This window comes from Dunckerocampus dactyliophorus, chromosome 12 (assembly GCF_027744805.1).
Source record: "Dunckerocampus dactyliophorus isolate RoL2022-P2 chromosome 12, RoL_Ddac_1.1, whole genome shotgun sequence".
Lineage (NCBI taxonomy): Eukaryota > Metazoa > Chordata > Actinopteri > Syngnathiformes > Syngnathidae > Dunckerocampus > Dunckerocampus dactyliophorus.
In genome coordinates this window covers 6,277,324-6,297,741 of record NC_072830.1, presented here as the reverse complement: position 1 = coordinate 6,297,741, position 20,418 = coordinate 6,277,324, and the positions used below count along the sequence as shown (strand labels likewise).

The window sequence follows — 20,418 nt, the reverse complement described above, 5'->3', positions numbered from 1 at the left end:
TTCAAATCATGATCATATTTTTCAATATAATATCATTTTTCTAGCTGATTGGCTGGGAGAAAAGACTTCTTTCTATAACAAGTGTTTGTTTTGGCTCAGACAACCTTGTCAAACAGAGCGATGTAGAGCGAGAAACCGAATCTATCCTGCAGGCTGATCTTGTCGGCCAGTGTGTTGCAGAGCTCCTTGGCTGTCGTGGCTGAGTCCGTCAGCAGCGTTTTGGTGGTTCCGTCCATGAACGTTACCGGCAGCATGATGGGTTTCTTCGACTTGGTTGCCTGGATATTGATTTCCAAACAATTAAGTAATAGGCTCCAGATTAAATGAGCTTTATTTAATTGCGAGTGAGTGCTTCTGTACTTGTACATGTACCTGCAACTCCAGCCAGGATGGAGGTTGTGTTCTCGTCCCATTCACAAATGTTCTTCTCAGTCTTTCTTCACAATACGGAGCATAACCTGGTGGCCCGCTGCTGATGAAGTTTCTCAAGTACTGCACGTTAACACCAAAAGCCATTAGTATACTCACTGTAGTAGGCACTATATGGATTAAACCTTGAAAAAAAAGTGTCCTGACCTTGAGGAACTTGTCTGAGGGGGCAAAGCAGCCAACACACAAACTGATGAGTATCCAACCTCGAGCGTGAGAGCTCTTAGATGGGTTCTGACTCAGCTGTTTGCAGATCTGACAGTAAATCTCATCCCTAACACACAAACCACACACACACACACACACACACACAAGTGAACTATTGCCACCCCACAGCATATTCCCATACCAGGAATTGAACCCAGACAGCTGGTGTGAAAACCACCACTAATCCACATGGGATATGTTTTTACCTCAGCCCAGGTCTCAGGATGCCGTTACCGATGATGAAGTGAAGTTTCTCCAGGTTGGATGTCGGCCGGTCCTCCAGCATGCTGTTGCCATGGAGACCATATTCGCCATCGTTGAGGCGCTTTGTGACCTGAAAGTTGTCCATCACTTAGTAGCTAAAGCGAGTCGCGTGATGATGCATCAGAAACATCTTCTCTCACCTCCTCAGTGATCTTGGATTTCTTCTTCAGAGTAAGAGAAACCAGTTTGTGTCGGATGCTATTCTTGCGAGGGCTGTCGGACTGAGGCGTCTGGATGCAGTGAAACACAGTCCAAACATGGCTCTAAGTTGTCTTTAACCAATTTTAAAATCCTGTATGTGAGCTTCATAGTTGTGGTAGAAGTTCCTCCCAGGCTCCCACATCCTTCTCCACCTCACCTCTCCTTCCCCCTGGAGTGCCTGCAGCTCTCTCTTGTAAGTCTTCTTTCCCAGAGTCTCGTAGATTTTGGTCATGACAGGAATCTTCTCGCTGCCGTCGCTGATGGCAGTGTGGTATTTCGGCTCAGGCAAATCTCCCATGAACCTGAGCACTGTGATCCATACGGCCAGAGCCGCCTAGACCGGATCAAGGAATTAACGTTACCCTCAGGTGCAATAGTTAGAATATAGGTCTTTGACATACCAGCTGGTCTCCCTCATCATCGTGGAAGAGCAGCGGCTGTTTCAGGGGTCGCCGGACATAGGTGTGTGTGGTGGTTCCCTGGAAGTAGGTGGCAGAAAACTTGGCAAACTTGTACTCAGACACATCCTCCTCATCGTCATCCTCTGGCAAAGGAAGAGCCTCATCCAAGTCCTCCTCCTCCAGATCCCGGTGGGTCCTTTCCAGGTCCTGCACAGGAGGCAGAACAACAGGTTCATATATCCTGACTCAACAGTTAGTTAAGCAAACATTTGCTGTCTGACCTCAAAGCCCACAGGAGCTTGTCCCTCCTGACCAGGAAAGGAACTTGTAGTGCCCAGGAATCCAAACATCTTATCCACCATGTCTGAGTCATTGACAGGCTCCATACGGGCACGCTCCATTTGCTCCACCAGCTCCTTCTTTCTCCTTGCCTCCTCCTTCTCCTTCTTCTCCCGCTCGGCATCTTCTTTGGCCAACTGAGTCAGACGCTCCTGAAGAGGACAGTGAACGAGGGTGCAGTGAAAGGCATCGCAGGAAGACACATGAATTTCCTCTGACATGACTCAACTTTGGACCTGATGGTCTGAAGCCTACCTGGTGTTTGCGTTCAGCTTCAGCCTTGGCTCTCTTTGCAGACATCTGGTTCCTCAGTTTGGTCTCCTCAGCCAGACGCATCTTCTCAGCCTCCAGTCTCCTTCGATACTGACAGAAGTCAGAAAAGAATTCAAGGAGGTTTTGGCATTTTCCCAAACTAAATAGTAAGTCAATTTTGGCTAAAATAAACATGTTGATGGTGGTATCAGTATCAATATACGACAGGTGTGTCTACCTCGCCCCTCAGCCTGCGGTATAACCTCCGTGCAATCATTCCTCTGGTGTAGGCCTGGATGGTGATGACGGCCCACAGACGGTGTCTGAAGGCTCGCCGCACCAGGAAGCCTCGGCAGTGACCCTGGAAGCCCGTTATGCGCTGTCGGGCCACGTGATACGATGCACACAACTTCCTGGAGCGGACCAGAGCCTGGAGGCGAGAGAAGCCCGCCCGCATCTGGAGAGCAAGGAGGCAAATAGAAGAACATCATGACCTCATACATTAAACAATTTATTATTGATGTTATTGATGATGATCCTCACAGCTCCATAATTCTTCCTGCAGAGATATCCTCGCCACGTCTTCTGGATCAACACAGCCGATTTCCTCATCCTCAGGAAGTTCGATCTGATGGTCAGAAAATAAACAAAATCACTTTGAGTGTAAGCTTTCCTGAATCATGTGGAAGCCTGGCCAAAGTAACGTGGACATACCTGTCCTTAAAACCTCGAACAACCTTCTGAATCAGGATGACCTTGTCAGTGATGGCCTTGTCTCTCTCGATCTCCAGCAACATGTCGTGATGATCCTACAGAACCAAGAAGTTTATCTACATCTGTCTCTACATCTCTACATCCCCATGCATTTGTTCACACCTTGTTAGTTTTGCACACACAACTATTCATGTTGTCCCAAGAGTCGAGTCTGATCCCAAACTTGCAGTCGATGGCCAAAGTATTGGAACACATCCAGAAAGTGAAAAGTATGTGGAGTTGCTCCTCCATCACAACTATAAAAGCTTCTATTTTCTGGGAAGATTTTCTACAAGATTTTTGAGTGTGTCTTTGGGGAGATCAGAGGCCAATGATGTTGGACCAAACTCATCCAAGGTGTGATATGAGAAGTGCCTCCACTCTTTGCTCTTTGCTCTCTGCTCCTCCTCCTCGACCTTCTTACTCTCCAGCCCCCACACAGCTGCTCTGAATCTGGCGATCAAGCCTCCTTACTCACCTGCTTTGGACTAGCAATTATCTTTTCATAAAAGCAAGCTCACTTCCCTAACACAGATTGTGTCTGAACTTCAACACAGAATGTTCCACCTGTGAAAGTTTCTTTGATTATTTGTTTATGAACTCTGCTGATACCCGATCTGCCGCCTGTTTGCTTCGTAGCCCGATCCTTAGGTTACATTCCTTACCTGCCTTGGTCTGATCCCCTGCCACCAGCCTGTACCCAAGTATGTGCCTGGCCATCACCAGTAAGCTGTTTGCTCTTGTCATCGTTCTGTCTGACTGACCGGTCTGTCTTCACAGAGGAGATTCCAGTTCCTGTTCCCCAGTCACTCTCCCCTCCCCCTCTCCTGCCCTCCCCTCCCCTCCCCTACCCTCCCCTCTCCTCACTATGTTCCTCTGTACCCCCTCACTGGCTCAGCCCTTCCAACATGCCCTACCCTTTGACCTATGTAGACGGCTGCTCCCGCCTGAATCACTTCCAGGAATCCAGGAATCACCTCAGCTGAATAACCTGACTGTTAATAAAATATTACTGCTGATTCTGCTGACCCTCTGGTGGTTGGATGCATTTGGGTTCAACATCCTGACCACTCATCACACAAGCATGCCTTTATAGAGCTTGCTTTGTGCACTGGGTACAGAAAAGGGTCTTCCCCATAGTGTTCCCACAAAGTTGGAAGCATACAATTTGTCCACTGAGAAATTCAGTCAGCATTCCAGTTTGAGTCAATCTTTTCTTGTAATCCATCGGCACTCTGGATGATCCGTCAGGTTCCTGTCAGGAAAGTGTGGGTAATGCTCCTCCCTTGACCCCCTGCACTTTTTCTTTCCTGTTAGGCTTCCTGAACAGATGAGGCACTCTTCAGTCTGACAGGGGTCAGCAACAAACACACACGAGAGTCAAGGGACATCACTTTAAACCACAAAGTTGCCTTCACTGATTGTGTCCGGATGACCCTGACAGTTCCAGTAAAGCAATGCATCAAAACATTTATAAAGAGCATATTATTCTGGGTAGCTAAATGTCCAGCAAACACACACAGACACAGAGCGGGAAAACAAAACATACACGTCTTCCTGTCAGTGATCATGTGTACGGGAAACAGCAGAGCAGAATTCACTCACACTGGCTTCAGCTGGTTTATCCACAGTCAGCTGTGCTTGTACAGGATCACCAACAACATTCAACCATAACATGCATTTCCTGTACATACATGGACTTTATGGACGTAACAGCTCTTAATGAGTGACTTGTATTAATGTTTCAATTCTTAATAATTGGACAGTTGTGTGCCATTTAAGTGTTAGTATCCAGCATCAATGACTTCTCGACTTACACACGTTGATAGTATTTGTAGGAGAGAACAAAACTTAAATGTGTTATTGTTCAAATGTCACACCTTGAGGAAGATCTTGGTCTTTCCCATCTGCCAGTCATCATCTCGGCCAAGCACAGCTTCAGCTATCCTCTGGCAGGTTCCCCTCAGATCCTCCTAGAACAGAGGGTGTCAGTATTGAACTCTATGTGCCCTATCCAGCAGGATATGGATGGACACCTGCTAAGTGCTATGATCTGCTCACAGTTTTCTTGTGGTCTAATATTTTGGAACCACACCTGCTTGTACGCCGGCTTGACTCCAGGCATGAGCACACGGTAGCGGTCCACAAACTCCACAAAGGTGTAGCGGATTGGATAACCTGCGCGGCGGATGCGGATGGTCTCCATCATTCCCGAGTACCTCAGCTGACGCACACACAGCTCCCGGTCAAACAGCTTCGACACAAACCAAACAAGACTCAGCTGTCTTTAAATGGGGGTTCAAGTTCAACCTTTGTTTTTGTGCAGACAACACTTGGCATTGTAAGAAATGAAGATTTATGTCTAAAAAGTCAAACTTTTCTGTTCAAGTATGCGCCACACACACACACAGACACACTCACCATGGGCTTCTTGTACTCATTAGGTTTAATGCAGCGAACAAAAAACGGCTGACAGACACTCAGTGTTCTCATCAGCAACTCCAGAGATCTTTTGAACTGACTGCTGAGAGTGGGAGAACGCTTCCTGGTCTCCGCCCCCTAAACGTGCACACACACGCACACACACGCACACACACACAAACACGTCAGACAGCGACAAAGTTGGTTGTTTTGTTCTTCCTGAGCTCAGCCTTCTTCCTCTTTAATGTAAAAGTGGCAATGATTGTGTTTATTAATTCTATATGCATTACAGCTCTCATTCTATTTATACGTAGTTATATATTTTACCTTAGGGAGAGTGCTGGAAGGAAGATGGAGACAAGAAGCAGGAGTAAAACCACACAGAAACTGCAACGAAGCAGGATGATCATGCAAAGAACACACACACATGTACAAAGAGAAGTGACTCAGATGTGTGTAGAAACATGCAGGACAGGAAAAGGCTCCACCAGACAACATTCCACTTCCATTATTTGTTTTTAGAGAATAACTATATCAAAGATAATATTTTTGATCGTGTTCATGCTTGAATTAATTTTGTGTTTGTGTGTGTTACCATGGCAACGTCTGCCTGGAAGATTTGCTTGATGAATTTGTTCTTGGAGGAATGAACCAGCTGGATGATGTCACCATATAAAGTGTCCCTGTTCTTCTCCAGGAAGCCTGTAAGACACACACGCACATGCGTTATACACACATGTGAAGGCTTGGTGATGAGTCTGGGGTGACCTCTGACCTCTCGTTTCATAGTAAACAACTCCAGCAAAGTGTTGGATCCCAAACTGCGTTTCGTAATTGTTCTTTGGAGGGATGTAGTTGGTGTTCACTTTGTGTTGAAAGTTGAGTTTGTTCAGCATGGTGCTGTCAGTGCCCTGCAACAAATGCTCTTTAAAACGAGCACTTCTCCAAGGGTCTGAAGAAACACAACATCATGTGTGTCTCATCATCACCATAGTTCACTCAATTTGTGTGCATCCACCTTAGGGAACCTGCTCTCCTCGTCGATGAGCGAGATGATGTTCATGGGCTTGATGGCGATCATGTCCAGGGCGTCCTGGTTGTCGGTAAACTCGATGTGCTGCCAGTTGATGTTCTCCAGGTTGTACTCCTCCTGCTCCAGCTTGAAGACGTGACGCACAAAAAACTGCTGCAGGTTCTCGTTGGCGAAGTTGATGCACAGCTGCTCGAAGCTGGTGTGGTTCACCACAGGGTTTTTGTATAATGCCCACATGATCTATACTGTGCTTGTGTGTGTGTGTTGTACCTGTTGACTGTAAAGTTTTCAAAGCCAAAGATGTCCAACAATCCGATGGAGCGTCTGATAGCTTTGGCCTGTGAGGATGGAGGCTTGTAGATGGCAGCGTTGATCTTTTCCACAATCCACACGAACAAGCGGCCGTAAATACCCTGTGGACACACACACGTCTTTGTGGCGTCGGCTTCATGAACCAATGACCTTCATTACAGTAATTCACCTTCACAAAGGCGTCGCGCACATCCAGTGCTTGTTCCATGCTGAGGGGGGTGGACACTGTTTCTCCTCTAGTGATCAAAGTTCTACTTGTTAGACAGTTCATTAAGTCCTTACCATCCACCTGGAAAAACACGCGCGCGCACACACACACACACACACACACACACACACACACACACACACAAGGCTGTTACAGTTGTTGTAGTTAACATAACTCATATAATTTAACTTGTCGCCCGATTATTAACATTCAGATCCATCCATCCATCCATCCATTTTCTATGCCGCTTGTCCTCACTAGGGTTGTAGGGGGCCTATCCCTGCTGACTTTGGGCAAGAGGCGGGGTATACCCGCCTCTTGCCCAAAGAGAGTTCTGTCGCCAGCCATTTGCAAGGCTAAAGTATATATACTCAACAAAAATATAAACGCAACACTTTTCGTTTTTGCTCCCATTTTTCATGAGCTGAACTCAAAGATTTCGATGTACACAAAACGCCTATCACTCTCAAATATTGTTCACAAATCTGTCTGCATCTGTGTTATTGAGCATTTATAATTCACAATTTACCCACCTCACAGGTGTGGCATATCAAGATGCTGATGAGACTAGACAGCATGATTATTTCACCGCTGTGCCTCAAGTTGGCCACAATAAAAGGCCACTCCAAAATGTGAAGTTTAACTGTATTGGAGGGGGTGAGGTCCGGTCATCCGACGTGACCATTTGCCTCAAATACCGAATATGTTGATTCAGAGTATTCCAAGCACGCTCAGTGGATAGGTCATGCAAGAACTTGAAGCACGGGGCCGTGCATTATCATGCTGCAACATGTTGGTCATGGATGAACGGCACAACGCTGAGCCTCAGGATCTTGTCTCAGTATCGCTGTGCGTTCAAAATGCCATTAATGAAACTCACTTGTGATTGTAGTCCATAACATACGCCTGCCCGTACCATAACCCCACCACTAGCATGGGCCACTCCATCGACAACACAGAACAGTCTGGGATGCTCGGCAAATGGTGGTTTGGACCACTCCACTACTGTTAGACTGCACATTTTTCACATGTTGGAGTGTCCTCATTGTGGCCAACCGAAGGTACACTTGCGATAATCATGCTGTCTATTCAGCATCTTGATAGGTGGTGACTTATGGATTATAAATGTTCACTAACACAGAGTTAGACAGATTTGTGCTTAACTCTAACTCTGTCTTATGGCCTTTTGTGTAGATAGAAAAAGATTTAAAACGGGGTCTCAAACCCGCAGCCCACCGGGGCATATTTTGTGGCCCCCTACTTGACATCAAAGATTAGTGCGGCCACGAAGCCTGGGCAAATTCAGAGGCACTTCTAAGGCCAAGCACCAGCCAACCACCGAAGTCACAGTGAGCTTGTCACACAGTGAAATGAGTTGGTGGCTCAGTAGACAGAACACTAACAATTGCCGTGCCAACACATAATGACAACACAACACGTAACAGCTAAGTAAACACACATAGGGCAACTACTACTACTATGGGGAATAATAAACAACAACTACATTAACACTAAACATGTACCGCAAAGTATGCTGGGAGCCGGCATCCTCACCCAGACTCTTGCTCCAGCGGTCCTGAGGTAAGTTGACTTTGAGACCCCTGATTTAGATCTTTGAGTTTATTTTTGTTGAGTGTATATATTATAGTTCAGTGTTTCCCAACTTCTATTAAGCCAAGGCTCATCTCATGGCACACAATCAAACTAAAATGCTGTATGAATGGCAACAGGTGGATACACAGGTTAATTATGAATTGTTTATTATTATGCCGTCTAGTGGAAGAGCATTAAATTTTTCTGCCTGCCACTATACTTACTAGACTGATGAACCAAATATATATTCAGACAAATTAAGTGAAATTGGACAATTTCCTACAACGCACATGACGGGCTACTACTGTATGTGTTGGGAATCACTGGTATAGTTGACTTTTCCCATGGGTCCCCTACTATAGGTGACTTATAAGTCATAAGCTTCCCGAGCTGCATGCAACAATACTACTCAGCATCATCAGCATATTTTTATTATTATTATTCATAGTATTAGTAGAAAACAGACAACAGTTTCCATCAAATTGTTTATATCACCTCCAGCAAGGTTGCAGCAGTCGTAAGATGCGGGCTGTGGACCACCTCACAGGCGTCCAGGTTGTCATAGGTACGTGCTGCAGGCCAGTAAAGGGTCAAAAGTGTTAAAATGTGTAATGACACACTAGTCAAGAGTAAACAGGTGTCAGATTATTAAAGAGTTAGACGTTCACCTTCATATCGCAGATTGCCCATGTGTAAAATAGCTGCCAGCAGTTTGGAGATCTCCCAGTTCTCTTTGTCGGTAAACATCAGAACCTGCACGATGTCAAGACACTGGTCATACACAACAGTGTTGAGTGTTAATTGAGTGCACGTACCTTCATCGCAGAGCGGATGTTGGAGTACTCCTTCATGTCATCACGGCCGTCGCACACGGTGCACTTCCCCTGCACACACACACACACACACTCAGCTTCATCAGTGTGACATCAGTCACATCTAACTGCATGCATTTTTTCTTGTAGGGAAGTCCCAAAAAGATGACACACACTTCAACAATGAGGGGTGGCCACTGACCATAGTCAGGTAGGTATAGTCTGTGGCTTTGCTCAGGCCCAGTTTCTTCTTCTCATCAGCAGTCATGCCTTTCAGCATGCAGTAGAAGATGTGGTAGTTCCTCTCGTCGTGGGCCTGCATGGAGACAGGAAGCATTTCACTTTACTTGTAATATTGAACTATTTTTTCTTACATAGAGTGGTTAATCTGGACAGCAGCTAGATGGGTGTGTGTCAGCATTTGATTGACAGCACCGCAAGACAACTATACCACTGTTTTGTCCCACCAGCTGCAGGTGTGATACCTGGCGACAGACTCGCGATTTCTCCAGCAGGTATTGCTCTATCTTGGCTCCTTCAATGGCTCCTCTCTTGTTGAAATGAATGTCAATGTATTTCCCAAAGCGAGAGGAGTTGTCGTTGCGGATGGTTTTTGCGTTGCCAAAGGCTGCAGGATAAACAAGTGACCAGTGAGGCTATAAACATGTATTGATTACTTTGTGGATGTGCTGTCAGGACTGTCATTTATGCTTCAATATGAGAACATTTAGACTAAAAGTTCCTCCAGACGTGAGTGTCCTTAATAGTGTTGCTACCCTCCAGGATGGGGTTGGCCTCCAGGACCTGCTGCTCGATCCACGAGTGTTGACCGCTGATGGCTGCCAGGAACTGCAGGATGAGCTTGGTGCTTTCTGTCTTTCCCGCTCCAGATTCTCCGCTGTTGGACACCCACAAGAGTACATGTTTGGCTCCCTGAGCAAGTAAGACCGAGAGGTGCAGCAGCCTACCTGATGATGCAACACTGGTCACGGTTGTTCCTCTGCATGTTGAAGTAACAATTGTCGGCAATGGCGAAGATGTGAGGAGGCATCTCACCGATCTTCTTATTAGTGTAAAGGCGGATCTGGTCCGCCGTGTAGATGGGAAGCAGCTGATACGGGTTGATGGCCACCAGGATGGAGCCCGTGTATGTCTGGAAGGAGGATGCTAACATCACCAGTGGGTCAACACTCACTGACTAAGTAAACTAGCAGGGTGAGTGTTATTTTGGAAGTGTATACTCATGTTTCGCAGCAACACAAACTCTGAAGTAAGATGGGTGAGTTGAGGCTGTTTGAGAGAGGATGGGGTAACATGCGTCTGGCATCTCAGGTGGACGAACATGTCAGCATTTGCCACCAGAGAAGAGGCGGCCATGTTGAGAACGATCAACATGCACGCATGCACAGGTCAGCTTGCTTACCACCAAGCGCCACAAGTAAGACGCAGTTCATCTGTCAAGCTCATTTTTTGAGGTACTTAACAACCCAAAAGTGTCTGCAACAGTTTGCTACATGCCACAAAAATGCAGTGTACAGACACAAGAAGGGACATGTTCCGTCCAGTGTGCACATTTGCCGTAGCCAGTGATGTCTGGAGCCACCTGCAGACTTACCCTGCCACCACAGTTTGTCTTCAGGGCAAACAGGAAGAGGAAGGCAAAACAGAAGCAGAAAGTGAAGAAGAGATAGTAGAAAAGCCAGAAGTAGTGGTTGAGCTAGAAGGCTGTGGGCTACTCAGGTCTGGATGAGTCCAGATGGGTCTTAAGCTGGAAACACAACCAAGCAGTCGACTCACATAGATGAGCTTCTCCCTGTATCTGATGAGCAGGTTGCGGAGGATCCCGGCCTCATTGAGGTCTCCCAGGCGGATCATGTCCTCCACACCATGGATGGAGGTGGGATGCATGGGCTTGATGTTGGTGGCATTCTGGGGGGAGATCCAGTGCTCCTGGACATGGAGGGAAAGATGATTACGATCTAAGACCAAGTCCTCATGATGAACTGGTGTGCGTGCGACCATATACTAACTCACATTTCCCTCATCGTCCACCACCTGGATCTGTCCCGAGTCACAGAGTTTGACCACCGCGCCGATCGGAACCTCAAACTCCCGACCACTCTTCAAGTCCAGCCACACGTAGTCACCCTGGCAACAAAAGTAGCACTTAGGTCAGTTCACATGTCTTTGTGTCTTCATGTTCACTGAAACATTCTCACACAACACAGCCCTGCACACACACACACATACACACACACACACACACATGCAGCGTACCGGCAGCAGTGTGCTGTTTTTCATGACAGTGTTGACATTTCGGAGCAAAGCCCATTTGGCCTGATCCTTCTCGTAGAGGTCCACATAGTCCCGACGCTTGTACATGGTCACACACTCACTCACTCACTGATATGAGTCTCAAAGGGTTGGCTGAAAATGATCCAATCCACAGTCCACTTATTCCCATCAAATAGTAAAAAGTCAGTTGAGGATCATCCTGCTTTTGAGCTCGTCTTACGTGTGGATAAGGCTAAGTTAAGTCCATCCACGTGCTCACTTGCAGTAACATTTTGGTGACACTCCTGCTTTGACTCTACGTTCCCTCAGGCTCCACAACCTCCCCTCCGTCGTCCACGGCAACAAGATGCCGCTTCCTCCTTAGGTGTGCCCGGCAGGTGTTGGATTTCTGAGCAGACACTTCAAGCTCATTCTGCCAGGATGTCTGTACGTGCCCTAATATTACTACACCTTTCTTAAAACCAATGATGCTCGTGTAATCTACGATTGTATCAGTCGGTAATAATAATATCAGTCTACTATAATAAAAAATCTAACAACAGGGTTTTTTTGTGAAAAAGCAGAGTGAGATGTCTTTACCTTTAAATCATTCCTATCGCTCAGTTAACGTCACAGAAGGTAGCTGTCAATCATGTCATTTCTTTTTATAACATCAAATAACTACAATAATTAAAACAACCATGCAGTCTGCTTGATCAACTTTTTAACACACATTTAGGTTTTCAACAAACATGAATTCAAAGTTTAAGTTTGGGAAATTGACAATGAATTGACCTTTTAAGTATTTGTTTTCTTGTGAAAACAGTGACGTGTTACTTTAATGAAGTCAACTCTCCATCTGGCACACTGAGCAGTCGGAACATTACGCCACTGACCACCTGTTCTTCTTTGCTGCACATCTTCTTCCAGCTGTCTGCATTTTGGACCATCCCAGCCATAAATCTAAAGCAGGGGTGTCCAAACTTTTTCCAACGAGGGCCAAATATTGAAAAATCAGAGGATGCAGGGGTGCCACATTGATATTTGTATATGATAATGTATCATAATAATGCAATATGTCATCTATTAGTCTGTGAAGTTGTGGAACTGCCGTTTGTGACATGTATTGTCTCACAAGCAATTCGTATGGTCTATACAACTTTTGCAGCATTTCTTGAAATGCTTGCTTTTCAACCATATTAAAGAGCAGCATTTCTTTTGTGATGCTACACTTTCTGTGAACGCACACCATTTTGCGCTGTTGTGTTTGTATTTACTTCGCCCATCCAATGTCTCGGTGAGTGTTGATTGTCGGGACGAAGGCTCTGCATCCCGATGTGTACTGATTTTCCCAGATGGGATAACTGGGTCGGGTGGTTATGTTTGAGGTGGGCAAGTTTGTTTTGTTGCCTTTGATGTTTCGATCTAAAAATAAGCATCACATGACTGTACATGATGCTTATATGATGCTAAAAATGCACGTCTCTAATACAAGTATGATGCAAATTTAACTTGTTTGATACCTATGACATGCATTATATAATGCTAGGTGGTTGTACAGAGTCAATAATGGGTAAATTTAGTGGACAACGAAGAGACGCCACTACTTAAATGGCTGTAATGAGAGAAGACCGCAGAGATCACTGGTATGTAACAACTACTGTTGCTTCAAGATACAATTGTGATTAGTTTGAGTAGCAATTTGATGCTACTCCTCTTTGATTCAAAGGATATCAACCTAACCTGACAAGGTCCTGCAAATAGTTAAAGTGCGAAATAAAACTCAAGTAAAACTATTGGAGTTGGGTTGATAAAAGCGTTTCAAGTGCAGGCTGGCGTGAGTCCAAAACAACTTGACAGGCATACTAGCTCGTTTGAGTTGATGGGCTCCTTGCTCATGGCTTTATAATCCTCTTACCCCCTCCTAATTTCTGCCATGTTACCTTCCATTGCTCCTCACGAGGTTCCACTCTTTTGCTGTGTGCATGCTAGCGGCCCCGCTGCCCCACCGCCCCATTTACACAAAGCGACTGTATGACTGACAAGAGGTATCCCTCCGTCCAAGCCGCTCAATGGAATGCCTGTTCTATGAACCAGCGCTCAAACCGATGCATAGAGCAAATCCTTTTGATGTCTTTTTGGAGGCGAGAGTTGAGGAAAACAGACACGCATGCACATGTCAATATGTGGAGGCCGGCAAATTGATCCAGTTCATTTTCATTTGTGATTAATTATTTATCGCAAGACAGTTTTTTTCCGAATGAGAACTCTCGTCATGTTTTGATCCTGTGAGATCTCGTCACACCCCGAATTGTTCTTATGTGGCGTTATCTGTATCAACATTTCAGCTCTTTCTCTTTGCACTGTGCTGTCTTGCTCTATTTTTCCCCGTTTTTGCTCGGGTTTTTTTGGTTTAATTTTATTTTTACAATCTGCTACAAACAAATACAAACTTACAAACAAATTTCCCTGGGCCGTACTTTAGACACCCCTAATTTAAAGTGTAAATCCAGCACTGTGACGTCAAATTAAGTCAACAGAATATCGTAGTAAGTCTTACAAAAGGTCAAAATGGTGAGGTGTTACTTATCAAGTCTAAATTGCAAACTGCTGATGATAATGTTACATTTTCAATTACATTAAGTAGTATAAACATGGTTGACTTGATGTTTGGCCCACTAAAGATCAACACATCTTATTTCTTTGCGGTCGTGATCAGTTGCTCTTAAATAAAAAATAAATTCACCTCAGTGAGCCTCACTGTTGCATTGGGTGACACATAAGCACTCACTGCTAAGCTGCCCAATAATGTTCCAGAATCAACTGTTTGATACTTTTCTTGTCTTTGTCTTGCAGAAAGTAACAAATGTTTATTTTACTTTTTAAACTGTGGCAACTGTGTCAGCGTTAACGCTGATCCCAGCACAGTGTCTATGACGTACAGTGCATCTCTTTCTTCAGCTAAATAATTCAAACAGGTGTTAGCTTTCCAGTATGTCACTGCTGACAAACAACGCTAAATATTGGTAGCTTCTTGTCTTCTTGTCACGATTGCAATTCAACAGCAGCACTTACAATGTTACAAAACGATCTCACGGGGAAGAAATGTGGGGAGGGGAAATGATTGAGGTAATGTTACATTTTTGTTTCTCCCAAAACAAAAATCCAAACTAGCTATGCAAGTAACTAGACTAGGGTACTAAAGGACAATGTTTAATAATAATGCTTTAACTACAGGTATATTGTACTATGCACACTGGCACAGTAATGTTGTCCCCACTGTGCCCTCTGCTGGTGACCGGGACAACGATATCCCTGTGGCTGTACTTTAAGTGGAGCGGGGGGGGGGGGGGGGGGGGCCTAGTCTCATTTGCATTTAGATTGACGTGTCAGTCTAAGGTCAAGCATGACAGAGCGGCGCCGTGCAAAAGCTGCTACGCTCCGTAAAGCCAAAGAGTTTACCTTGATGAGGGTGGTGTACTTGTAGCTCAGACGGCGGACGTTAGGGTCCCATCCCTCCAGCGGCCAGTCGGATCCCCTCCGCTTTAACTTGGTTGCCATGGTGACCGGCAAGTTAACGTGTGCCGGCTAATGTGTTTGTTAGTGGTGGACCAGAATATGACTGTCCATCCTTACATCTGAAACACTTTAAGTACGTTTCCAACACCGTCCTGTTCAGTGTGAGCACAGAAGTCAAACACGCCACAATGGACGATATCTGATCATTGTGTGTGTCTCATTTTATTGGCTCACCATACGCCCCCCATCCCAACCCCATCAAAGGGGGCTGCTGTCTGAGCAAATTAGTGTGTCAGAAAGACTGATGAGGCCAACAACGCATTCACTGAGCCTTAAAAAGACACACACGCACACACACAGTGAAATTGCACACAAAAGATGTTTCAGTGCAGCCTGAGTGTCTGCTCGATAATGAGTGCAACAAAACACACACGCACACAATCAACACACACTATGAAACAATAAATGTCAAGCTCTCCATTAAATGTTTTTTTAAGATCACATAAATAAATAACAATGACACATTTGATATGAACACAACCCGCATATAAATTAGTAAAATACATAAAGCACTGTATATTAACGTCAGCAAAATCTGATGGTGCTGCAATGGGGGCACTAGCGTTGGAACGTACTATATCCCGCCCTTTTCCCGCTCAGCCATGACCGCTAATTGTCCATAACGTTTCTCGAGCCTGCCTGGATGTGTATGCGCACGCATACTACTACTGTGCATGAGCCTTGAGTGAGTGACAGCCATTAACACCACACCTTGTTTTCGGGGTGCAAGTTTATCACATTTAATTGCTTCTAGACCCGACTGTGACATGTGACTTTCTGGAAAGTCATATTCTTTATTTATAAATGGTATATTTTGTACTTAGTACATAGAAACCCTGTGTATGGCCTTCTAAATATGTATTTTTAAACATTATTAGAGACCTCTAGTGATGAAATAACACCCCTATAGTCGCCTTTACACTCGTATTACCCAATATAGTAGACATAATAAGAGAAAATAAGACATTTAAAACATTAAGACTTGCGTGTGTGTGTGTTGCTGTAAATGTGTTTCGGTGCTAGGGGAGCTGAGGGGAGCAGGGGCAGGAAGTGACGTCAGGACGTGAGTTCGGCCACAACAGTAGCTTGTGTTAGGGATTATTGTGCCTGCTGTGAGATCATTCAAACCTGCAATAAACGCCTGTTGTTCGGGCGATCAAGTCTGGTGCTTGTATGTCTCACCGAACATTACAGTAACATTACTGAATACGTCTTTTAAATACCTTATATTTGTATTTTACTTCATTTAGCCATTTTTGTGCTTGAAAATGCTTAATTTAGGCCAAATATGTCAAATGTGCTTGAATGGGCATAGCTTTTGACAAATAATAGGCGGTCTTCAACCAGGAAACAGGATTACTTATAACTACATTTTTCAAAAACGGTGATAGAGCGAAGCTGCCAAATTTGAAGCACAAAGTGGCAAGGTATTACATAGACATTTGCTTTGGTACCTTTTGTTCTGAAACCACTATTGGTAACATATGCTAGCCGGGGTTGGTATTCTTATATTTTGGGGTGAAAAACGTGTCATTTGGAGACAAGGAGGGTAGCACCTTTTAACTGCAGACACATCTTAGCAGTTAAGTGTGTGTTTGCGCGTGTGCGCGTTCACCTGCTGCAGAATGACCATTGTTGTGGTTCTTTTCCCGGTGAGGACATCAGTGGTGTACCTTTGGTCCTGGCAGAGACAAAGAGGACATATGAGCACATTAATATACTGTAGTTCCATCAAAGTGGAACTTCAGTAGTCAGTCACCCCTGAGGTGAAAAATAGGAATTTGACAAAAATATTTTTTGGGAAAAATAAGTCTCTAACGTTCACAGTGTCCGCATAGCTCACGAGAGCTCAGTTCAGCGAGCGTCAAAGGATTAACTTGACTTCTTTCAGACTCACATTCAAAGCAGTAGGACTCCAGCGTCACCCTACGCGTCCTCACTTGTTGGCAAAGTTAACATTTTATACTATTAACACTGCTTTGCTTCTTTTTACACTTGTATGACATCCTGTATGCATGTCACGAGCTCAGCCTTAATGAACATACTGTATAATTGTCTATTTGTTCTTTGTATTGTGGTGTGTATTCTTTATGAATTATTCAGTTGCTTGCCTATGTGTGTGTGTGTGTGTGTGTGTGTGTGTGTGTGTCCATGTTAATAATTAATGATTCAATTATGAGCCTTCATTCTGATCCTTTGACTTCTTGGGAAACCAATTAGAACTCTTGTTTGATCCTCTCTTTGTGCTGACTGGAAACACACACGTGCACTCGTACTCAATGCAAATACTGGACACTTGATTAGGTACACAATGTAATGCGCTCTAGTAATAAAGACCATTAGTCAGAATGGTATTAATTTACAACATGTTTATTGTTGTGCTCGTACACTACTGTATCACGCTGAGAGCTGTTTCTAATATTTTGACCAAGTTGGACAACACGTTTTCCTGCTGTCTTTGTGTGTGTTCATCTGAGCGTCTGATTGGACGCCTTCTGAAATTCCATCACACAACTAAGTGACCTCGAGGGAGGGGATGGGCCAACGTGAAGAAGCTAAACACAACAGTTTTTGCAGTTAGCATCAGCTTGCTCATCATATGACAACATAGTGATGTAATGTCAATATTGTCTTCTTGTTTCCACATCAGATGTCGCCAGTAAACATGTTGGACTGACTTCATTAGCACAACCCGATCCAGTCCGCCCGAGGGGGGGTCTCCCATCACCCCCCACTGAGGGGCATGCTGGCCCGGTCTGACCGCCTAATGGCGGCTAATGCAGTCTGACTGCAATGGATTATGGGAGACTTCCTGGGGTGGCACAAATGGAAGGTCAAGGACTTTTTCAAAGTCAACACAATTTCTACATGTGACCTTTGTCACCTTCACAGCAAGAAGTACGAGACTTGAACACCTAATTAGGTACACCATGTAATGTGATCCAATAATTAAGATCATTTCTATGTAGCTACACTAGAGGGTCCAATGATTTGAAAGAGCTGTTGCAGCACAGTACTTTTTAACCCAGTTTGTCTCTCACCACAGTGGATGAAGGGCAGACGATGATGCTGACGATGCTGCAAGAAGCTTTTAGTCCCACAGTGGTGGCAGGTTGAAGAAAAGATCTTCATTTCCAGCCTTCCGAGTTGTCTTCACGTCCTCCACTTCTTCGTTTTGGCCTCTACCTGATCTCCATCCAGTTAGGGATCCTCAGAGAAGGTCCACTTCCTGCTCATGTGAAGGTGTGTGTGGGTGTTTAAAGAGCTTTGACTCCTTCTTCTTCTTCATCCCGCCCCCCTCCCCCTGGTTGGCATTAACGTGTCATGCTAGCAGCTCATTCACCGCCACTCATGCATGTTACTGACACAACCACACAGGGGGGTGTAATCAGACACACACACAGGCTGATGCAGATGATCCAAATAGTCTTTTGTCTTTATTTACTTTACTAGTTCATTAAAATAATACAATTATTTTGGAGGGTTTGTCACCAAGCGTATTTATGCACAAGACCTCAAAGAAAAAGTTTTGTTTTGTTTACATTCTAAATGTTCATGCTGAAGTGTGCCCTCTCTGTCTTTCCCACAGCTTCCTCCTCTCCTGGGGGCGTGTCCATCTGGCCAGCTGAGGCGGAGGCCATGATGGTGTTGAGGCGCGTCAGAGAGGCGGAGCGCTGCTTGAGTCTGGGGGCGGGGCTCGGCTCGTCGGGCAGGTGGCCGTATCGGCGGCCATCTTCGTCGTACTGATAGAGACGAATGACGCGACTTGGACGAGGCGGCGAGACTTGACAGGAGGATGGTTCGTCTTTTTTGCCTTTGTCTCCATCATCATCGTCTGTTTGTGAGGACAAATCTTCACTGCTCATGTCTACTCCATCTTCATCGTCCCTCTTCTCTCCTTCATTTTCATCGTTCCTCTTCTTCTCCTCCATCCTCCCATCAGAACCTCCCACTTCTCCAACCTCGTCCGCGTCATCTTCCTGTCTCCTCCCCTCCTCATCTTCTTTGCTGGAATCATCTCCTGATGGTCTAACTTCTGTTACCTTTCCTTCACATTCCTCCAGCCTTCCTCTCGCCTCCTCCTTGCTCCTCCCTTCCACCTGGTCACATGCTTCCAAGTAGGCGGTCGCCTCCTGCTCGTCCTCGCCTCGTCTTTCCCGGAAGCTTCTCTGAGGTTTGGCAGGTGGATTGGATCCCAAGCTGCTTGTGGTCTCATCGTCCCTCACCTGCTCCATCTTGTTGTACATGGGTGGAAGTGTCACCATGGTGATGTCAGAGCCTGGCAGGTGATGCTGTTGCCGTGGTGATGAGGCAGGTAACATCCTTGTGAGCCCCGGCAGGCACCTGCAGGAACAAAGTTAAAAAGCATTCCATGGGACTTCTGCCAGCTCGAAAGTAAGGTTTCCCTACCTGAGAACATGTCTCCTGCTCAGAGCTCCTGCACTGAAGCCAAACACAAATGTGAGTAGCACTGAAGCCGCCACAGCTCCTGCAAAGAACTGGACAGAAACGCCTTTCTGCTCCTCTGGAACGGAGCCAAGCTCCCTCCTGACCCTGAGATGTTCACGCCCTCCATCTTCTGGTCGTTTGCGGAGCTGGTAAGGGAACAGTGTGGACACTCCGTCATGCTGCAGGAGACAGTAATACAAGCCCTCGTGGAGGCTGCTCAAGTTGTTGACCACGAGGCGGCCATCATGGTGCATGTAGACCGGGTCCAGTCTGGAATGGAAGCCAGGCGTTTGGAGGTGTCCAAAGGGCGTGTGCCAGTAGGCCACCACACCTGCTGGTGGAAGAGGAGCACATACAATCTCTGTATGTAGCTCATGTGCTTCTTCACCTGCAGTGAGTGGACATTTGACTTTTCACTCACCCGCCCCCTTTCCATCACCACACTTAATAGTCACTGCCACCTGTGGTTGACCTTCAACCCTGATGGTGGGCACCACCACCGTCAGGGCATTCTGGCCAACAGCTGCTCCCTCGGGATACGCTGGGACAGCCAAAAAAGCCGTGAAAGTTAACCAGCAAGTTAACATTTCAAACCTGAGGCAGACATAAAAGTCATCTGACAGCGCCTTGCTTGGCTAAATGACGAAAAAAAGAGTGAAAGACAATTATGCTGCTGCTCCTGCTACCTGTAAACAAATTGTACAAAACATGTCTTTTAACTTGAACTTCATCCCCTCCCTTCCTGCTTTTGCTTACAGAGAATTAGAAAATAGTTTGGTTATTCAGATGTAGTGTCCAGCAGCAGAAATCCCATCAAAAACAGTCATATTTGACATGATTTGAGACATTTCATTAAAAAAAAACAGACCGAGACATGTAGCCAGATAATTT

The 20,418-nt window shown here is 45.5% G+C and overlaps 2 protein-coding genes and 1 long non-coding RNA gene across 17 annotated transcripts in view; 1 reads left to right on the top strand and 2 right to left on the bottom strand.

Annotated features, from left to right (window-relative positions):
• Positions 1–18,328, bottom strand: part of myo7aa (myosin VIIAa) — a 26,908-nt gene extending 8,580 nt beyond the window's left edge. Inside the window, exons 1-33 of one of the 11 annotated variants that reach the window (XM_054793428.1) lie at positions 18,120–18,328; positions 16,694–16,759; positions 11,260–11,373; positions 11,023–11,175; positions 10,841–10,858; positions 10,194–10,378; positions 10,002–10,123; positions 9,711–9,853; positions 9,428–9,541; positions 9,229–9,297; positions 9,082–9,166; positions 8,909–8,985; positions 6,782–6,901; positions 6,571–6,713; positions 6,286–6,496; positions 6,043–6,178; positions 5,863–5,969; positions 5,595–5,654; positions 5,268–5,405; positions 4,942–5,100; positions 4,727–4,819; positions 2,808–2,902; positions 2,637–2,721; positions 2,332–2,550; positions 2,097–2,204; positions 1,784–1,993; positions 1,503–1,709; positions 1,259–1,435; positions 1,041–1,130; positions 843–970; positions 577–703; positions 373–492; positions 105–278 (exon numbers count right to left, since the gene is read on the bottom strand). In XM_054793428.1, the coding sequence (XP_054649403.1) occupies positions 105–278; positions 373–492; positions 577–703; positions 843–970; positions 1,041–1,130; positions 1,259–1,435; positions 1,503–1,709; positions 1,784–1,993; positions 2,097–2,204; positions 2,332–2,550; positions 2,637–2,721; positions 2,808–2,902; positions 4,727–4,819; positions 4,942–5,100; positions 5,268–5,405; positions 5,595–5,654; positions 5,863–5,969; positions 6,043–6,178; positions 6,286–6,496; positions 6,571–6,713; positions 6,782–6,901; positions 8,909–8,985; positions 9,082–9,166; positions 9,229–9,297; positions 9,428–9,541; positions 9,711–9,853; positions 10,002–10,123; positions 10,194–10,378; positions 10,841–10,858; positions 11,023–11,175; positions 11,260–11,373; positions 16,694–16,711 (4,005 nt within the window). In that variant the 5' untranslated portion in view covers positions 16,712–16,759; positions 18,120–18,328. Of the gene's footprint in view, positions 1–104; positions 279–372; positions 493–576; positions 704–842; positions 971–1,040; positions 1,131–1,258; positions 1,436–1,502; positions 1,710–1,783; positions 1,994–2,096; positions 2,205–2,331; positions 2,551–2,636; positions 2,722–2,807; positions 2,903–4,726; positions 4,820–4,941; positions 5,101–5,267; positions 5,406–5,594; positions 5,655–5,862; positions 5,970–6,042; positions 6,220–6,285; positions 6,497–6,570; positions 6,714–6,781; positions 6,902–8,908; positions 8,986–9,081; positions 9,167–9,228; positions 9,298–9,427; positions 9,542–9,710; positions 9,854–10,001; positions 10,124–10,193; positions 10,379–10,840; positions 10,859–11,022; positions 11,176–11,259; positions 11,374–11,502; positions 11,623–14,961; positions 15,192–16,693; positions 16,760–18,119 lie in introns of those variants that run through there. The other 10 variants (XM_054793430.1, XM_054793429.1, XM_054793424.1 and 7 more) reach the window with 10 other exon arrangements.
• LOC129190856 (uncharacterized) lies at positions 8,546–20,143 on the top strand. 2 transcript variants are annotated; one of them, XR_008573089.1, is made up of 8 exons: positions 8,546–8,978; positions 9,376–9,436; positions 9,696–9,740; positions 10,009–11,946; positions 17,729–18,001; positions 18,125–18,321; positions 18,668–18,877; positions 19,143–20,143. It is a non-coding gene; the product is annotated as an uncharacterized LOC129190856 (long non-coding RNA). The 2 variants fall into 2 exon arrangements; XR_008573088.1 differs by having other exon boundaries at positions 8,546–9,286.
• LOC129190833 (uncharacterized) overlaps positions 18,524–20,418 on the bottom strand; it is a 3,546-nt gene continuing 1,651 nt past the window's right edge. The window contains exons 2-4 of one of the 4 annotated variants that reach the window (XM_054793481.1): positions 19,949–20,068; positions 19,489–19,861; positions 18,524–19,422 (exon numbers count right to left, since the gene is read on the bottom strand). In XM_054793481.1, the coding sequence (XP_054649456.1) occupies positions 18,624–19,422; positions 19,489–19,861; positions 19,949–20,068 (1,292 nt within the window). In that variant the 3' untranslated portion in view covers positions 18,524–18,623. Of the gene's footprint in view, positions 19,423–19,488; positions 19,862–19,948; positions 20,407–20,418 lie in introns of those variants that run through there. The other 3 variants (XM_054793477.1, XM_054793480.1, XM_054793479.1) reach the window with 3 other exon arrangements.